A 21,178-nucleotide genomic window follows, 5' to 3' on the forward strand; every position below is an offset into this window, starting at 1 on the left:
CTCCTGCTGTGGCTGCCTATTGGCCAAACCCAGTAGGAAGCTATAGGGATGGGAGCCCACTGATATCATCCATACAAGTTAGTCTCCCTGGGCAGGAAGCTGAGGGGAAAAGTGCAGAGTGTATTTACAGGGGTACGTGGAAGATATTTGGCACATTCTCTCTTACTGGAATCTGATACTTGAAAATTTGCACTACTAAGAGCATTATTCTCTTTTAAAAAATTAATAATAAACACGTATATTTGAATTCAGTAAGTCAAATACCTAGATGATGCCACTCCACTTTAGCTACAAAATAATGTTATAAATGCTATACCAGAGATAGGTAAAAAGTGCAGTGGGAGTCAGGGAGGGAGGAACCAATTTTACTTGGAAAGTTAGCAAGCCTTCTCATACTCAAGATCTTTAGAGATCCCAATGAAGAAAGTAAGAAAGGAAATGCTATGCAGAAAGTACCAAGTGAATCATGAAAAAGCGTAGCATGACTCTAAAGAAACCAAGAATAAAGGAAAAAGAAAATGGGCCTTTGGGGTCAAACTGAAACGTGTTCAAACGCTGACTCTGCCCTATGTGATGGAAAATGAACAAAACCTCTCTAATGCTCAATTGTATCATCTGTAAAACAGCACAGTAATTCCTATCTCATAGGTTACTTGCACTAATTGAATGAGATAATGTATAAAAGTATGGATAATTGTGTCCAATTCCTAAAAGCATTCTCTTTAGACTCAGAGACTATTTCCAAATTCTCATTCTAGGCTACAGAGTAATAACTTGTTATTAGGCTGAGAAACTCTAGATAAAAAAGCAAACAAACAAATCATCAACAAAATAACTTTCCAACTGGAGTCCTATGATAACTTATGTCTTGGGTGCCGGATCCCTTATAATTATCAGTAAGCAAGCCCATTATTTTCCTTTTATGGTTGTTCTCTGCTGGGATCTAATTTTGGTACTGAATAATTTCCGTTTTATTCACTTCTTCCTTATATTGTGAACCATCAGAAGATCTTCCCTTCGTGGGTTTCAGTATATTTTAGGTCTAGCTTGTGCGCATATTAAAGAGCAATAAGTAATGACTTTTAATGAATGAAGTCACATAATTCCAATTCTTTATTCGTTTATTCAAAAAAATATCTTTCGGGCCAGCCCCGTGGCTTAGCGGTTAAGTGCGCGCGCTCCGCTGCTGGCGGCCCGGGTTCGGATCCCGGGCGCGCAGGAACGCACCGCTTCTCCGGCCATGCTGAGGCCGCGTCACACATGCAGCAACTAGAAGGATGTGCAGCTATGACATACAACTATCTACTGGGGCTTTGGGAGGAAAAAATAAATAAATAAACATCTTAAAAAAAAATATCTTTCATCAACTATTATAGTTAGTGCAGTCTTGTTTTCTTCAGATCTTCTGAATAGGGTCAGGTTTTTCCATTATCTGAAATACTGAGTTTGCTAACTTTGAGGTGTTTATGGACTCTAGTGAAGAGAAACCCAGTGACCTTGATATAATCTTGTTTTCAACTACAAAACATTCCTCTTCAGTAAATAACTGACTTTATATGGCTTTTCTTTTTCTATCTTGGTGTATATGTACGTACATGTGTGTGTCTGTCCATTCCTTTTATGCTCTTGTCCCTAACCTCCACACCCCACAGAAAAAATTCAGGAAAGATAGCATATATCTATTACTTCCTTGGGGGCTTTCTTAGATTATATTTGAAAAAATATCCTATTATTTCTCACTGGGTGTTTTTTAGGAATCTTGCCTTTGGTTTAACAATATGCTCATCAATCTGACAATCTGTATTCAGAGTTTAGCCAGATTTAGATTGGTAATTATATATGAATCAGACTACGGGCCCCCAAACAGCGACTGGTGTACTGACTTCTAATGCTACTGCATATACCCGGGGGTATTCATTAAATGTTAATTAATGATGGTATGCTGAGTTGAATTTATTTGTGGATTCTGACTGATTACTCTTCAATTTAAAGTTATGAGATACACAGCATCAATCTATCAGCAGGCAGGATCAAACTTTAATTTATTGCATGTGTCTAGAAAATTGTAGAGCTTTGGAAATTCAAAGTAGATATTTGTACTAGATATGAAAGGTGATACAAAAAAATACAATGTAAAAAGTCTGACAGCTTTTTTTTAGGAGTTTTTCTTTGCCTTTGTTTCTCTTTCATTTTAAGAAGTTCTCCTTTGGATTCAGTTATCCAAATTTCGTGTAAAAGCTATGTGACTTTTTTTTATTTTAGCATATTTGTTGATAAGTGGATAATTCTGAGAACTTTGAACATTTTGTTGTTGCCCTGAGTAGACTTCTCACTGCTAAGGACAGTCACCATTTTTTGAGATTTTGGAAGTACTTGCAGATTATTTTGAGAAGTGGGAAGGAATTACTGAAGTATTTTATTGTTTTTTCAGCTTTATGATGGTTCTCTTAAGATAGTTCTCATTTGTTATAAGTAATTTTTAAACATAAAACTCCATATTTATGTTTCTAGCTGCCTGCGAATAGTTATTGGGAGTCACAGTTTTAAGGAAGAATTTCAGATTTTCATCCATTTGCTTACTTCATATTATCTAAAATTATAAAATTAACTTTTGAAAAAGCCCAAGAAAACCCCTCTATAATAATTCTGATATAATTAGCCAGACTGACTCTAATCCGGAGTAAAAAGAAAAGAGTTCAGTCTTTTAGTAAGATGGATTTGATATATTTCTGAGGGTTAAAATTAATTTGTGTCCGTTAAGGGTTTTTTGTTTTTTTTAAATTATTTAAGGGGGACTTTTTGTTAGGCAAACACTCTTCAATATGGCTTATATTTAAATTAATATTCCATTAATTAAAGATATAGAACTCTAGAATGTTCTGAGCCTTCAATTCCAGTTCCATTTTTTTCTTATTTTATTTATAAATCTAGTAAATTTTGTGTTATGATTTAAAAATAACTTTGTTTTTGGTTAAAACTCAGCTTATGAATTTAATAAATTAGATTCCTTAAATATTTAAACACTGTTTATACACTAATTGAAATCTGAGTCATTTTAAACCATAATAATATATTTAATTCTTCTATGTACTTCTGTCTCCATCCAGAGCTGACCTAGACATCTACCAAACTCTTCCCAAGCATGTAATGAGTACTTAAGAACCTGTAATGTCCAAACATTTAGATTTCATAAATATTTTTCTTTTAAAAATTCAGAAATTCACTTGTATTTGTTGGACTCTGCACGCACATATCTTGCTTGGCTTTAAACCATCTTTTCACCAGCTCATTTGCATTGAAATGATTCTACACCCTCCTTTAATAATAATTTTTCCTATCTGACTTATTAACCTTGATCGTATGGTTGCTATATTGATGATATTGAAAATTGATGGCCTAAACCATCAGATGTTGTCTAAAATTTGAATTCCAGAAAATTTGAAAGGAAATTCAGCTCTTTAAAATATTTCAGCTATATGTAAGCCTGAATTAAGAAGTCTTGCCTACAAAGAGTCATGTTTTAAGAAACAGGTCAATTAATCTATAATCAGCTTCAATGCAGCTATGTTTGTGTATTCATATGTGTTTATTTTAAAAGAAATCATCTGAAAATGTGTTCATATGACCCATATGAGAGTTAAAAAGAGAAAGTCTGCTTAGCCCTTCTGACAGTGTTAACCATTCTAAATTGGTACACAAGGACTTGGATTAAGAAGTAGATATGGAGTAGTATTCTTTTAGGAACTTCTACATCTATAGTTGATTTGAGAACAACAGGTGACCTTCTGGCCCCTATTTTTTCTGTGAGGTCTTGGAATTATTTGTAATTAGGATGGGACAATTAGGTGAGACCCCTAATTCCAGACATAGGTTGAGAAATTAACAGAGTGAACATAGATTCTTTTCAACATTCATTGAAGAAACAGCTTACTTGAGGAAATCCTAGAGTTAGTGTGTAATATGTTTATATTAAGCAAGTTAGGAAAATATTGACAAGTATCCTTACTAGTGGAAGTGATAATAGTTCTGAAACACCAATATTCTTATCCGTGTTAAATTTTGGACACATTATACAAATGTGAGCTCTGTGAAGCCGTGTGCTTTTACCTAAGAGACTGGGTTCAAATTCCGGACCCCTGAGACAAATTTTACATCCCACCTTCCCAAGCATATACACTAGGGCTCACAAAACCCAGAAAGTCCAGACATAAACTGTGAGAGACAAAATAGCATGGGCAGTTAAGCTGTTCTGATTGCGAAGTTAATTTTAGTTGCTTAGGAGAACAAAATTCAAACTGAAATCAAAGAGTTTTTCTTAATTTTATACTATTACAATGATTACTAGTTGTCATTTGTTGAATGTAATAACTTAATTTTGAGCTAAGTATTTTATTTTAAAATATTAGTTCTTTTGTATATACCAAAACACATTCTATAAAACTGCCATGTAAAATTGGATAATTAGCATCTGTGGCAATTAAAACTAATAAGTATTGATAAAGAAAATTGTCCCAATTACATTAAGTTGTCAGAAATCTCCTTTTGAGCAAATACTAAAAATTGTGTTTAAATAAAGATAGTAAAATTTAACTTTAAAAAGTGGTTTATGACCTTAACCCCATTCCTGCCTTATTTTGCTTCCAGGCATAGCTATGAAGAAACAGCTACTCAATGCTAGTTCCTTTTCTTCCAGTGATTCTCTTCTAGATGTTTTAAATACTTTTAAAGTAACAAACTTGCGGAGAAATCAGTTATATCAATTGTCAGACATTATTAAAGATTCTGAGGAGAGAGAAAATTTGAGCATAGCTTTGAAGAAATATGGATGAGTCTTGAAAACTCTTTCCTACATCATCAGTTTTGCCCTCTCCAGTGAATAATTCCCATAAGCATATAACATTCTGTAATATTTCTCATCTTAAATCCCCTTATCCCCACAACTCCCCTACCCACCCACTACTAGAAGAGTTGTTGATGCTGGCTGCTTCTCTTTTCTCTCTTCCATAATCTTCTGAACACATTCCAATGATGATTTTATTTGTGCTGGTATCGTTGATCTTCTAAGGTCACCAATAATCTCTATGTCGCCTAATCCAGTGACCCCCATTTTCCTTAATCTGGTTGTCTGTATTCAGGCCTCATTTTATTTAATCTCTCAACAGCATTTAACTCACCTGATCATTTTCTTCACTCAGCCTCTCGTTTCTCTTCCTACCATACTGGCAGCTCCTTCTCAGGCTACCTTGCTGATTGCTCTTCCTCTCCTCCATCTCTAGACGTTGAAGCTCACTTGAACTTCATTTTTTCTATTCTAAGTGCAGTGTTCCCTGGGGACCTCTTCTGGTTCCGTGTTTTTATATACGGTCACATGGGTGACTTCCAAATCTATATCTTCAGTCCAGACTTCACCTGAACTCCAGCCTCTGTTTTGTTCACTGCTGTGTCCTCGGAACCTAGAATAGTGACTGGTACAATACAGGTGCTCAATAAATATGTGTTGGATAAATGAGTGAATGCTCTGCTTTACTTCCCAGGGTTATTGTAAAAACCAAGTGAATCAAGGGATGTAAAAGTAATTTGTAAATGGTAAATTGACCTGCGATTACTAGTCTTGCAGATTTCTATTATTGAAAAACAATAAAAGGAGAGAGATATGAGGGAATTTTAAAAATGGATTTCAGCATTCTAATCTAGATCTTCAAAAGTGGCATGTCTCGGGCCGGCCCTGTGGCTTAGTGGTTAAGTGCGCACGCTCCGCTACTGGCGGCCCGGGTTCAGATCCCGGGTGTGCACCGACGCACCGCTTGTCTGGCCATGCTGAGGCCATGTCCCACATACAGCAACTAGAAGAATGTGCAACTATGACATACAACTATCTACTGGGGCTTTGGGGCGGGGCAAGGGGAGGAGGAGGATTTGCAATAGATGTTAGCTCAGAGCCGGTCTTCCTCAGCAAAAAAGAGGAGGATCAGCATGGATGTTAGCTCAGGGCTGATCTTCCTCACAATAAAAAAAAAAACGTGGCATGTCTCCCCAAATTCAGTGTTCCGTTTCACTCATCAAACTCTGAGCATCAGGGAATCAGGTAAAATGAATCTGTATTCAAGTGCAAAAAGAAACACTCTAATGTTTGCTCTGATAAAAGTATTGTATCTTTAATGCATGAGGCCCACAAATTTGCTAGACTCAGTAATTCCAACTTGAATGACATGTCCTTGCAAAACTAGTTGCAGAGTGTTAATCATTTACAATGCAAATAGGCAATTAGATAAGTTATATGATCCATAGCTTTAAAGTTTAGTACTTTCTGGCTGAATGGCTGTCACTGAAAGACTAAGACATGGATACAAGCTAATAGGATGAGTGTGGCTGAAATACATGAATTCTAAAATTTATAGCCTCTGCCTGTTATAGCAAATTTTCTTACAGAAGTGCTGGTTCTCAAACTTTATGATACATCAGAATCATCTGGCAGGCATCTTAAAGCACAGATTGCTGGGTTCCGCCACCACGGGTTTCTGATTTAGTTGGTTGGGGCTTGGGCCCAAGAATTTGCATTTCTAACAAGTTTCCCGGGTACTTCTGTCCTCCTGGATATAGACGCTACAGTTTCCTCCACTTTGAGAAATGCTGCCATAAAGGATTTACTGCCATCTTCATGGGGAGTATAAAGTTCAATATAACTCCAAAACATTTCTCCCAAATTTTTCAATATTCCTCAACATTCAAGTCATCATTTGTGCTGTTAAAGTCCCTCCTAATAGAAAAATGCTTTTAATTTTAGATTTATCTAAGTTAACAAACTCCCCGCCTTGCTTCTTTGACTGTGAATGGTATTCCATTTGCTACAAGTTGTGGGTTATTGCATCAAGACTTGCTTTCTCTTGTGACTCGGGTCTGTATCATCATTGCTGGAGTAACACTGATCTGAATATATATGTCGTCTATTCTACCTGCCTGCCTTCTGTATCGATCAGATAAAATTTTGAATTCATTGATCTCCCAAACTAAGCCAAGCTAAATTAGAAGAAGGCATAAATTCTAGACACTTTGGCTCTGCCAAGGAAATGTTCTACTTTTATTTCTTAGAAATTTTAATCAGAAGAATTTAATTAGATGATGAGAATCAAGTGACTAGTTTCTGAGCCTCTAACATAAGTGAAAGTCAAAATATATTGTTGGACTTAACTTGAGATTCTATTGACTGCCCGGTACAATCTGGAAGACAAAAATACAAAATATAATAAATTATATCTTTTTTATAGTTAATGTATTCGGCACAAATAATAGGTTTTCTGAAAGAATGAGTACAAGAAATGTAAAAAATTAATGGAAATATAAACTATGCCTATTTGAGGTTTTAAAAATTTCGTTATCATTCAAAAGTAAATGTATCACAATTGTACTTTTAAAACATGACCAATATGAAAATCAATATTTACTTGAAAAAGAATCAAGTCACTTTCTTATAAAAGGACTTTTCTTTACAAATATATTCAGAATATGTCCAAAAGTAAGCTATCTTCTTGCCTTTTAATGGATTCAAATTATAAATATTTGATTTATTGAAAAATTTTAGAAACAAAATTATTATATGTGGCAATAACAATAACAGCAGAGCATCCTATGTCCCAAACACTATTTGAAATATTTTATGGTCTGAGTCATGCAGTTAGTTCATAATAGTGCAATGAGATGGGTGCTCTTAGCATCCACAATTAAAGATGAGTGAGCTCACAGCTAGTCAATGACTGATTTGAACTCAAGGAGTCTGGCTTCCCTGTCCTGACTCTTAATTGTTTTTCAGTACTTCTTTATAAGCATATATTTGTTTTTGCAATTTGATCCATGCAGCACTTTTGCTCTAATATTCACATTTTTGGACATTTTTTATAGTGAAGTCTGAGGAAAGGAAATCAGAAATAACTTGTACAGTATAGAATTTTTAGGTCAGTGCTTTCTATATCTGTAGCCAAGTAGGCAGACTCCCAACAAATCATTTCTAAATTTAATTATTAGAAATCTATCATAATTAATAAATACCAATCAATCTATAAATGGTTAAGATGTGTGCATTTATAGCTACTTCAGTCTTAAACATATTAGCTATATCTTGTGAGATGATTCCTTCTTGCAAAGAGATTGTGACCTCTTAACGGGTATAAGAAATGTGTAAAACAGTATTATAAAGTACTCATGAAATTAAAATGTGCATAATTTTTTTTTTTTTTGGTGAGGAACATCAGCCATGAGCTAACATCCATGCCAATCCTCCTCTTTTTGCTGAGGAAGACTGGGCCTGAGCTGACATCTGTGCTCATCTTCCTCTACTTTATATGGGATGCCGCCACAGCATGGCTTGACAAGCAGTGCGTTGGTGCGCGCCCAGGATCTGAACCAGTGAACCCTAGGCCGCCGCAGCGGAGCACGTGCGCTTAACCACTTGCACCACCAGGCTGACCCTGATGATTTAATTTTATTTGAGGCCAATTTGTCCTTTGGCCTTATTTTGTAAATTATGTGCTGTTTTATTATTTTTGTTGTTGTTTATTAAGAGGTGATAGTGTCCATAGAAGCCTATAATTTGTTGCTTGTGCTTCACGTAACTCTGCTTGTTTTCCAAGTGTCAGTGTCCATAAAAGGGAAGAAACTTTCTTCCATCTCAGTAATTTTCCACTGATATGCTTCAGAATTGACTTTATATCTTGCAGTTTATCATTAGAGTTTTACTACCAATAAAGACCTAAACTAAGCTTTGAGGAAAGTAATGCTTAAACAAAAATAAGATCTTGCAGTTGTATGAGTGAAAATTAATAACTCTACTTAGAACAGTAAAATATTTTTCTGCAAGCTGTAATAAAACAGATACTATAACAGGTTTAGTTTTGACCTGATTTGTAATTGGGAATGAGGAAACATTTTGCCCTTGAAATTATTGACAGTATCAGAGGTGTTCACTGAAATGTCCTCAGGTCTGTACTGTGAGCTCTGTTTGGAAGTGAACCCAAATATCTGTGACCACAGTTACCCTTGAGCAACTTGTTTTAAAATTCAAATACAAGCAAATAATTCACTGAATATCTTTAGAAGTTTGTTTATTGGAGATGACACACATAAATACATCACTTCTGAGTAATTGTTTTACTTTTTAGTTCATAATTTTGACAATTTACAATTATTTTTCTCCAAGGAAAAAATAACAAAAATCTATGTGGGTGACTATTTTTGGATATTTCCACGCAATAAATTCAGTAAAATATTTCTTTAAATATATTTTTTAAGAAAGGTAATACACATAGTGAAAAAGTTTCTTTTTCACTGAGGAAGTCCTAGTTACATGGTGTAATCTGCGCTTTGAGCAACGCTGGTCTCCTGTCCCAAATCTTCCTTTGGGAACGTGCTCAGGGATGGGTTTCTGGGTGAAGAGGAAGCAGAGGCTATAGGTAGATTAATGAGAATTAAAAGTGAACAATCTTAAGCAGCACTGAGTGAGGTCAGTGATAATTACTTTCCAGCTCACCTTGGCTTTCATGACCATACAATTCCTGTCATTTGTTCATTGAATAATGTTTTTTTTCTGATAATAAAATAATACATGGCAGAACATCTGGAATAATACATGGTTGAACATCTGGAAAATACAGAACAAAAGGAGAGCAAAAAAATTCCCAATCCTAGCATTCAGAGATAACCATTGTTAAAATTATTGTGTGTTTCAATCTAGTATTTTGTTTTTCTGGCTTTCTCCTTATATAAAAATTGAGATAATATCATATGTAAAATTTATTTCCTTTTGTATAATAAAAGCTCGTATTAATAAATATTCTTTAAAATCCCATTTTAGTGGCTGAATCAAAAGGAATATTATCCATATTCCTCTAAGCAATGAGCATGTATATCTTGGCATACCATTTCCAATATTTCTCTTAAAAGTTTAAGAATTCTTTACAAAGTTGTTCATCAAAAATATTATCTTTTACATTATTATTTTGTAACTATGAGAAGAGTTGAGCTTTTCATATGGTTAATGTATATTTGTATTTATTTTTTGAATTAACTGTGTATTTACTTTAATGTAGATTTCTTCAATCTACCTTTCAATTTTAAATTAAGCTTTTTCTTAGTCTATTAAATTCATTAGACTTGTCTTAATCTATCTTTTAATTTTTGCAAAAGTTAATCATGCCAAGTGTTTATTTTATTTTGGAGAATATTTTATTTCTGGGAAAGAAAAATTTATATCAAATAAATATACAGAAGATCCCAATGAAATGTATGTGTACATTTATATATACATGAAATGTATGTGTAATTATATATAAACAAGTAAAATTGAATGATGTGACCTACTTAACTTAAAATCACAAACACTTAAGGTGTTAACACTAGCACCAAAGCATTGCTATCAATCCAAGTTAACATCTAAAAGGTGTATACAATTTACTGATACATTGTGTCCTTTAAAATGTGTGCAAATGCACCATCATCTGAAGTTGTATTAAAAAATAAAAATGCAACTGCAAAGGTATTTATGTTCAAGCAGAATTTAAGAATGGAGAGTGTATACTGGCTATAATATAATATAATACACACATGTATATACATATATGTATGGACAGGAGAAGACCATGACACTGTCACTCCAGTGATAATTAGATCTCAAGGCTGCTTTTAAAATTTCATCTTCTGAAAGAATTTTAGATTCACAAATGGTTAAATGGAGATTTAAGCCCCATAAAGGAATAACAGAGTGAAATGAAACTTGATCTGCATGGTTGAAAGTCAATATTGAGTTTATTCATTTATCCAGTCATACATTTAATAACTTGTTTTGAGCTCCTTCAATTTCAAGGCACTGAAGGGTTATGAATTAGAACAGATGGCATTGCCAGTTAGAAATCGCATATTTTTAGTACAGAGTATCTAGTTCATATCTATATAAATGTCTCCAAGTGTTTTAATCATGTTCTTAGCAATGAGTCTCTGTTTCCACTGAGACTCATAGAAAAAATTTTTCTAAATCTTTCGCCCTCTCTTTTGCTAATAAACTCAGGAATCAAGATCTATATCCACGGGTGAAATTCACAGATGGGATTTCATTTCTGTGATTGACAGTCTAAATGAGATTCAGGATGAGACACAGCACCATTGGCAGAGATGGAGAATCAAATGAAGAGTCAGGGGATAATGGCCAGTTGTGCTTATCAGTCTCTTTTTGCCCTGCTTTCAGGCAGAAACACACTCCAGCGGCTGTCACTCACTCTCGTTATTGGGCTGTTTCTGCCTGGGCTGGGAGTGACACAGCAGGATATTGCTGTCTGCATTGCTAAGCATGCTTCAGGCAAAGACAATAAGTAAAATATTCTGATTTCAAAATGGTAATTTTTTTTGGCCCAAGACTGGTATAAGTGGATCAGAATACAGAATACATTTTTAGTACTGTGCCACGCCAAATGAAGCATCTTTTCCTTTTATCATTTAGTTCTTTCCACCACTTATATGTCATACAGCCATGCATATTCATATTAATACTGGTGGCATATTTACATACATGTACAGTATACAATTTTAATGTGCATTGCCATGTATCAAAGAAAGGTAGCCTTTAAAAAACAAATCCATGTATATGCATACTATTAACTAATTATTCCCAAGCAGTTACTAGACATAATATCTTTGAGGTCAAATTAATGTAGTATGTCCTTTTTGCATTTGTAGATGTGGGAGGCAGTTAAATGAGACTAAATTAATCTTTACAGAATTTCTATTTTAGCCTACCACAGTGCTAGTATTTTTACTTTATTTCATTTAATTCTCACAAAAATTTACTATATAGGGATTATTTCTAAACAATGATTAAAGACACTGATTTTCTAGAAATTATGTGATTTCCCAGAAGTCAAACAGCTGATAGAAGATAGAATTGCGATTTTATCTGGGTTTTCTCTGACTCCTGAATCTATGTTTTTTCAGATACAAGTTGCTTAAAGTGATGACTGACCTAGTACAGACCTAGAGGTATAAAAGGGGCATTGTTTCCCAAATAGTGAGATGTTCTCTCTAAGGTGAGAAGGCTAGTCTTGTTTATTCAAGAGAATTGTAGACATTAGGAAACCCATTTGCTGTGGCTCCTCTCTTCCCTGCTTCCGTCCAGTTGTATTAAAATGTAAAACATCAATTCTAGTTGTTCCTCTGGTTGGCTGAAAATTATTTCACTTCTCTGACCTTTCACCTGTTCCATACATTTACACCAATGGTAGAATAGTTGTATTGCTCAACCTCGGGCATTTGTGACCTATGGAATTCATAGGTCACAAACTCAAATGCCTATAGCTTTCAGAGCTATGTGCAAATTAGGTTGGATGTGAAAGAATAGGGAGTGATGGGGCCTTTCGTAAATTGGAGCCTGCAAGCTCCTCATAAAAGTATTCAGATCCACTTAAAAATAAACAACAATGATGTCTTAACCAAACAAACCACCTAGATATGAATTAATTCAACCCAAACCTGCAAGTTTACAACACTTAGTGAAAATTAAATGTTAATTGATAGATTATTTGAGCACCTTAGAAGTTAGTATAATACTAAAATATTATCAGAATTCAATTAAATACTTAATGCTCCATTTGCTTAAGATTCCTTCTGTGAACAACACTAATTATTTTCAAAGACAGTGAAGCAGTACAGTCACTAATACTTGTCTTCAGAAGTAGTCCTTTAAACATAAAGTAAGAGGTAAGGAAAACAGTGCCACAAGACTTCTTTCAGGGTCATAGATGGTTATCCCTGTTTTGTAAATGAGAAAATTAAGTCACCAGGGAAACTTAAATGCACTATAAAAGATTGCTAAGGAATTAAATCCCATGTGTCAGAAGTCTAGCACTTCATAGTTGACATTAGAGATTATCAAGGTTTTAAAGTGTATGGGGAAAGTTCTTGGAGGAAAAAACTAAGAGAAACCATCAACTTTTTGCATGGAGGCGCCGCTGGAGTTTCCTAAAGCTCACCCTTGGGGGCAAGGGCCATCTGGGCGTGATTTGGCCATTGTGACTGGCCAAGCTTGTGTCTTCTTTCCTCTTTGTTTGCCCTCCTGAAGGTGTGATCTGGGGGAAGAGGCTTCCCTTCCAGGACAGAGCAATAGAGGAGGACCTCTGGGTCAAATTTTTACATGGGGCTCTTTTCCCTTTCCTAGAACTCCCATACTCCCCTGTGACGTCCTGGTAGCCTCACTGTGTGTATGCTAAACAGTACTACTCAGACTATTCAGCACTTGCTTCAGATGAAAATCCAGGCTCTGTGGACCACTTCTCCATCTTTCATTTTGCTTTTGGTCTTTCTCCTTATTCAGCAGTGCAGTGTGAATAGATTGGATTATGAGTTAATGCAGGTCTATGGGTTGTTGCTAGGACAAAAAGGTAGGCTTTATTTGGGGAATGACATTTATTCTCCAGCTTTCCCCTAGAAACATAAGAGCCTTTCCTTTCTAAGCAGATTTTCTTTTCCATGCTGAAACCATGGTAAATATTTCTGATTCATTGGGTAGAGGCTAGTGCTGGCTGCACTAGGTACATTGTTTATTTCAGGGACTCCCTAGGAGGCTGCTGATGGGGTATCTTTGGCTGACCACACACTCATGTGTTACTGTCTTCTTACAGGAGGCGATCGAGATCGGATGACAGCAAATCATGAAAGCTATCTCCTCATGGCGAGCACCCAGAATGATATGGAAGACTGGGTGAAGTCTATCCGCCGAGTCATATGGGGACCTTTTGGAGGAGGTGAGTGCACTTTAAAATCATGGGAAAAACAGAAAGGCCAAACCTGTTCATCCTTTCCCCGAGTTGATGTTACTATCAGCTCCTATTTTCAAATGGATAAACATTAAAATAAATAGTAAACTATTCAACATTATTCTTAGACATATATCTAAGTAACTCCTAAAAGTTTAATTTAGATCAAATGTCATTAATAACCAACCTTCTTCTGTGAATATCTTGAATTATAAAAGGGATGATATTTTTCTTTTATTTTGGATTTTTCCATCTCACTAACAATAAATAGTTATGGGAATGATACTATAATTGTAGATTAGTTAAGAACATGCAGATATGGGGCAAAAATTTTTGACTAGTAGCTTTGGAAGGGATCCTAGCTCCCAGATGCTTAGTGGTATCAGAGGAACAGCAAAGCTTTTGGTGACAATCTGATGACTACTAGAGTAAAAGAATGCTTTGCGATCAGGCGAGTGTTTGTGGATTTGATAAGTTTTTTAAAAATCTTATTTAATAGAGTCTTCACCATAGGAAGAATAAACTAAATGGTGCTATAAATACAACTAAAAGGAGAAAGAAAGGGTAAAATATGTGATCTTTGTCTATCAAGGAATATAAAATAGAACGATATAAACAGAAAAATTATTTAAAGCAAAAGTTCAGTAAATGGACCCCAAAGAATAAGAACCCAAAAATATTTATCTACAGCCAACATGTATTTCCAAGAAAGTAAAGCCTAATTATTTTATGTTGATGTAGTTAAAATTAATTATATTAAATCAAATTCATATTTAGCAAATCGACTATAATTCCCATATTTATTTTATATTCTATTTTGTGTATTGGCAGCACCTTGAATTCAGAAGTGAGTTTTTTCCCCTTAACAGATCAGATGCTTCTTAGGCTGACTCACCACTTTACGTTTTAGAATAACTTGAAAAGTTAAGTTTAAAAAGTTGAAGAGTTGCTTCAAGTTAAAATAGTAAAGATTCGTTGAAGACATGTAGAAATTTTACCAGATTAATGATATATACCTGCAAATTGTCTGTTTTTTAGCAGTGTCTTCTGTTGGGGAAGGAGGAGTTTCCTAACCAGGGCGACCATTCAGCCCAGTGTGCCTGGTAACAGTCCGGTTTACGACTGTTGTCCCAGGCTAATTATTGATAGTGCTACCTTTCACGCTCATGGTGTCCTGTCATGGTGTCCTGGTTTGGGTGACAACTTATATGGATGGTCACCCTATTCATATACTAAAATGACTAGTAAATGATTATGTAAAACATTGAAAAGGCCTGTGGGCTGAGATCTCCAGCCCGCAGCCTAAGCAGAGGATTCTTCATGGTTCTTCATGGGAGACACATACTCAACTGCTAGGGATTTGCTGGTAACTTCAGGGCCAAGGATGTGGGGGGCCTGAGGATGTATCTTTTCAAAGTTCCTGTCATTTCTAAAGACCTACTTTTCCCGTCTGTTGTTAGATTTCTGGTGCTCCTGAATTTGCTGAAGGAAGTGTTTCTAGCTGAAGGAAGTGTTTCTATTGAGGGATTATTTCCATCAAGTGTGCTGTTTCCTCCATTTCCTTCTCTTCCATGTGTCCTTTTCTCAGGAAAAATGAATGAGATCTAGTGAGCTTTACCAAATCAGTGGCCACAGGAGGTCCTCTCAGCCCAGGAATATCAGAAATGATCCCAGTGGGACTGGGCAGGAGCTATATAGGAATCTTCACATTTATGATCCTAGAAGGGATGCTCTAGTACTTGATTGGTTTATATACTTTGTCCTATGAATATGCTTCAGGGATCTTGCAAATGCTTGATTCAAATTTACTTTTAAAGAGATATATTTTAGCATAGAATGCGCACAATAGAAACAATGCCCCAGAGAATAAATCTTCTCCTACTCTCTTTGTTTAATTGAAGAGTGTTATGAGATTGCAAAGCAAGCTCTTTAAGTACTCATTCAATTTGCAAGAATTCCTTTGTGATTTATCTGAACATCAGAATTTTCCAAAGTTATTACAGAATACAGAACCTAACTGAAAGTTGAAACTGATAGAAGTTTGCAACGGTCACCCATAATGTTGGGTTTCAAATGTTCATATTAATATAGATGCTTAATGTAGAGCAATAAGCTCTATGCTTATTGATTGGATTTTAAAGAAATATTATAAATGTGGGTTGTGAACAATAAATTTATGTGAATGAGAACCCTTTTATTTATTTTATATATTAGGATTCCACTTAACATTTTGTTGAAAATAAGTTTTTCACTGATTCAGAATATTTTAAAATCACTGTTTTAGTTCAACCCCACATTTTGTGGATTAGATCATTAAGACCCAGAGAGGGTGAATGATTTGAGAAGTGTCACACTATGAGTAACATAAGTAGGAGGAAAATCCATGTCTTCTGAGCTGTGAGCTTCCTACTGCTTTATAGCACAATATGTGATCTATTACTTCTCCTGTGGGAGTGAAAAACCCACAATTACAAGTCCGTCCCCTATAGTATATTCTTCAGTATATGAAAAACAAAAGTTTTTCAAAGTGTGATAAGTAGAAAGAATATAGTTTTTTGACTCCTTAAAAAGTATCTGAATTGAGACCATCAAGAAGGTGAAAAGACAACTCACAGAATGAGAGGAAGTATTTCCAGATCATGTATCTTATTTTGAACTTGTATCCAGATTATATAAAGAACTCTTACAACTCAGTAATAAAGACAAATTAAAAATTTGACCCAGTTTGACTTAATTTAAAAAATGGACAAAGAATCTGAATAAACGTTTCTCCAAAGAAGATATACAAATGGCCAGTAAGCACACGAAAAGATGCTCAGTGTTATTAGTCATCAGGGAAACGCAAATCAAAACCACAATGAGATACCACTTCATACACACTAGGATTGCTAGAATCAAACAGTCTGATAATAACAAGTATTGGCAAGGATGTGGAAAAAATCAAGAACCTCCTCTATTGTTGTTGGGAATGTAAAATGATGTAGCTGCTTTGGAAAACAGTCTGGCAGTTCCTCAAACGATTAAACAGAGTTACTATATGACTCAACATTTGCACTCCTAGGTATAGACCCAAGAGAAATGAAAACATATGTCCTTGTTGTACATGAATATTTATAGCAGCATTATTCCTAATAGCCAAAAAGTGGAAACACCCAAATGTCTGTCAACAGACTAATGGATAAACAGAAAGTGGCATTTCCATACGATGGATTGTTCAGCCATAAAAAGGAATGAGATACTGATACATGCTACAAGGTGAATGAACCTTGGCAACATTATGCTAAGTGGAAGAAGCCAGCCACAAAAGACCACATATCATATGATTCCATTCATATGAAAGTACAGAACAGAGAAATCTATAGAGACAGAAAGTAGATTAGTTGTCACCTAGGGCCAATGGGGGAATAAGGGGTGGGGGAGGGGGTCATAGCCAAAAGATATGGGATCTCTTTTTGAGGTGATGAAATGTTCTAAAATTAACTGTGATGACAGTGCATATATCTGAGTATACTAAAAACCATTGAATTGTACACTTTAAATGGGAGAATTCCATGATATGTGAATCATAATAAAGCTGCTAAAAAAAATTCCTGAATCTCCATAGTTACCTTTCATAAGAGAATACATTTCCTCTTCCTTCCTATCTTAGTTATGGAACCCAAGACTCTGTTAATCCTAAATAGACATGTTGGCTTCCAGCCTCCTTCCTACTGCTCAAAGTTTGTTGTGGTCATTGATTAAATGGCAACTGTAAAGACATTTGGAAGGTGACATATCACCTAGATTTATCGATTTCTGTATACCACCTTTGAATACATTTTAAATGTGTCTGTTACAGAGAGGGTATTTCATTGTCTGTATTGCAATTTCATAACCTGTGTTTTTAAAAAGTTAAAGTTTTGGGGCTAGCCCGGTGGTGTAGTGGTTAAATTTGCTTGCTCTGCTTTGGCAGCCTGGGGTTCATGGGTTTGGATCCTGAGCACGGACCTACACATCGCTCATCAAGCCATGCTATAGTGGTGTCCCACATACAAAATAGAGGAAGATTGGCACAGATATTAGCTCAGCAACAATCTTCCTCAAGCAAAAAGGGGAAGATGGGCAACAGATGTTAGCTCAGGGCCAATCTTCCTCACCAAAAAAAAAAAAAGTTAAAGATTTTCATGAGGCACTGAAACTTATCTTTGTTCAGGTTCTATCTCCATGTAAAATATTCCCTCTTTACCATTTCAATAATAGACATTTGATTAAAATATAGGAGATATCTGAGGAGCTTGCCTACTTTTTCAATCTCTTAGAAATTAAAAACTGTTAAGTGAAAAGCATAAATTGTAGGGCTTTGGAATTTCCTTATAATTAAATAAAGCAAACTTAAAATGAATGCTCAGATGGGGGAAGGGAATCAATGGAAGTGCAAAAAGTAGATATCCTCTCTTAACAACCTAGCCTGATAACAAAGTTTAGTATTGAATCTAGATACCTCAACTTGGTGTTATCTGCTCAAAACCACCCATAAACAGTTGCTTCCCTGTTAACGATGCTAACTGAGAAGCACATGGTTTCTGCTTGCAAGTCAAATTCAAAAGTTAGGATGTCAAAACATTTATTTATCTTTGGAAAAGTTTAGGGCTTTTGTTTTTGTTTTGTTTTTTATACCGGCTTTCTTTTCAGTTGATTTTGAGGCAATGTAAATGGAAGTGCCCAGCCCAGGATCTGGGGAGGGTGAGAATCCATGAACTGTTCATTAGATCTGAGTCTATAGCCTCACTTTAGCTACTAACAAAATCAGGTTCTTCCTGTATATTTCTGTCTCCTTATGAAAAGAGTTGAGTCAGAGACTTATCAAGGCAGTAAAAATACTGAATGTGAATAATCCTCATGATGAATTATTAGTGTGTGGGCAAGCAGGGGTTAATTAAGAGGCAGTGTGGTCTTGCCTCTGACACAGACTGCTGTGTGATCTTGGGTAAGTGGTATTATCCCCTCACCTTTCATTTCCTCATGTGTGAAATAAGAAAACTAGACAAAACCGTTTTAACTAAGATTCACTCCAGCTCCAAAGTCCTGTGATCACGTGTGTTCCCTCCATGCCGATGCTGAGGTCAGGGAAGGTTTCAGTTGGCCGAGGTCTCTCCCAGTCCAGCAGTTGCCACCGTCTCGGCTGTACTGAGTTGTATTTCTCTGTTCCCTATTTTCCTAGCAGCATGCTGTGACAAAGAAGGGAAAAACAATGTTTGAACCATAGGGCAGAAATAACGAATAATGATTCCTTCAGGGACAAAATATTACCTATCTGGGCATGGTAGTACTGATATTTCTAAAGGGAGTATCTTTTCAGTACTCCTCAGTTTTGTAATGCTCCTGCTGAAGGGCTAGGAAAGAAGGCAGAGGCCTTGGGGGTCAGTTGGGGTTAAAGCACTAGCTTTTCAATTCTGGTCCTGGAACAGCCAAGTGGGTGAATGATTAACCCAGGGAGTAAATTGTTCAGTGAGTGGGACCGAGAGGGTTGGTGGACATGGGGGCTGGGGGGCAGAGGGTGCCTGCAAGAGCAGGGGAGAAAGTTGAAAACAGGATTGGTTTTCAAATCATAACCAGAGAAATATATATGTATAAATATGTATAAACACACACACATAGGAGTTGAGTTGACTTGTTTTGTTGTTATACCTGCAAATTCTGTTACTTGATTTAGAGTATTTTTCTGTTTCACAGATTCACGTATATATACAAATATACACATATATCTTTTATTGATATGCGCATTTAAATCAGCACTCACAAATAGATTCAATTCCAAAGTATCTGAAAAAACATACATCTTATACAGGAAGAGAATAAATGGAGGAAGGAGGGAGCAAAAAGTTTACCCATTGGGGTGAGTTTGGGGCTGTTTGATTTCTGGAGGGGCTGCGCCAGCCAGCAGCAACGGTGCTGCACAAGACCAGAGCCAGCTGGGAAGTCAACACAAAGTCAAAGGAATAAGAAGGGGGTTCATTTGCCCCGCCGCGTGGCACTCTCCCTCCTCCCCTGACTGTTGTGACTGCACCTGCTGCATGTGACCGGCAGGCACTGAAGGCAGCCGCAGCCACAGCCTTGGTGACTAGGCAGCCGCAGCCCTGCCAGCTCCCGCCCAGCTCTCATTGAGAAAAGGGGAGCCAGCGGAGCAGGAGGAGGGGGAAGAGAAGCTCCCTGCAGAGCTGCCTCCTGCGCGGATCCAAGAAGCCTCCTGGAATGGGCATTCGACTGTTCTGACGTGGCGGTTCCCTCGGGAGCCCTGGGACTTTGAAGACAGACTGAAAGAGGGGGAAGCCCGCAGAGAGCATCAAAGGATGAGGGGTGCTGTAAAAGGAGCAGGGGAGTCCTTTGAAAAGAATCTATCATGCACTGAAATGCTTTCTGGAGAAGGTGCCATGATTTGCCTCCCTTTTCGCTCAGAGGAAAGGAGCCCTCAAAGACAGTTCTGAAGTATTCCTCAGGGGCCTTTTTGTCATTGTTCCTCTGTCCCCGTGCACACGGCTATTTGCTGACCTTTCCAGAGGAATCTCAGTCCCCCAGTTCCAGCTGAGAAGACAGTTCTTAATAATAATAAAAAAAAAAAAATCCTGCTGTTTGAACGGGAGGTGCAGCTTGCTTGCTGTGGTTCTTTTTCCTGTGACATTTTGGAATGTCTGCAGAAACTTAAAAAAAAAAAGCCTTAAAAACTTCCTGGATTAGGCAAGAGAAAAGGAAGTTTTTGCCAAATAGAAGTAGATGAGAGGTGGTGGTAACTTATTCCTGATCCAGGACCTGGATGATCAAAACCTTCGAGTTCTAGGAATCAGCACTTCAAACCTAACAAATAAACAAACATGAGACGGAGTGGCTGTTGGGGTATCACGCAGAGGCAGGTTTCAAAGGAAGCCTGAAACGGGCCAGAACTTCGGGCCTGTATGATGCCTGAAGACCGAAATGCAGGGGGACGCCCCTCAGGTGCCTTAGCGTCAAGTCCTTTCATTCCTAAAACTACATACAGAAGAATCAAACGGTGTTTTAGTTTTCGGAAAGGTAGGTAGATGATATGTTAATATCCTTTCAAAAAATATACATATGTTTTCTGATGCTTTAAGGTCAGTTTATGCTCAGATATAATGGAAGTTTGGAAACCAAGAGCTTAGATCTGTAGAAGAGTGATTTGTGTGTGTCTTTGCTTGTCTATACTTCTTTTTCAAGGTTCGTATTGATCTGTTTATTACTGTCTGTGAATGGGCTGAGTAGGTGGGGCTTAACTAATGGTGGTCTTATAGAGATCACCTTTACTGATGGAGAGCTAAGCAAGCTGGCCTGACCGTCCTGAGAGGAGGGGCCAAGTCTGCGTTGGGCTGTTCCTAGACCCAAATCGAGCAGCCATG

General features: G+C 36.6%; 1 protein-coding gene across 2 annotated transcripts in view; it reads left to right on the forward strand.

The window, feature by feature from the left end:
- ARHGAP24 (Rho GTPase activating protein 24) overlaps positions 1–21,178 on the forward strand; it is a 468,734-nt gene that overhangs the window by 378,278 nt on the left and 69,278 nt on the right. For both annotated transcript variants that reach the window (XM_058547442.1, XM_058547443.1), the window contains one exon: positions 13,656–13,778. In XM_058547442.1, coding sequence (XP_058403425.1) covers positions 13,656–13,778 — 123 coding nt within the window. The remainder of the gene's footprint in view (positions 1–13,655; positions 13,779–21,178) is intronic.

The sequence above is a fragment of the Diceros bicornis genome, chromosome 8 (assembly GCF_020826845.1).
Source record: "Diceros bicornis minor isolate mBicDic1 chromosome 8, mDicBic1.mat.cur, whole genome shotgun sequence".
Classification (NCBI taxonomy): domain Eukaryota; kingdom Metazoa; phylum Chordata; class Mammalia; order Perissodactyla; family Rhinocerotidae; genus Diceros; species Diceros bicornis.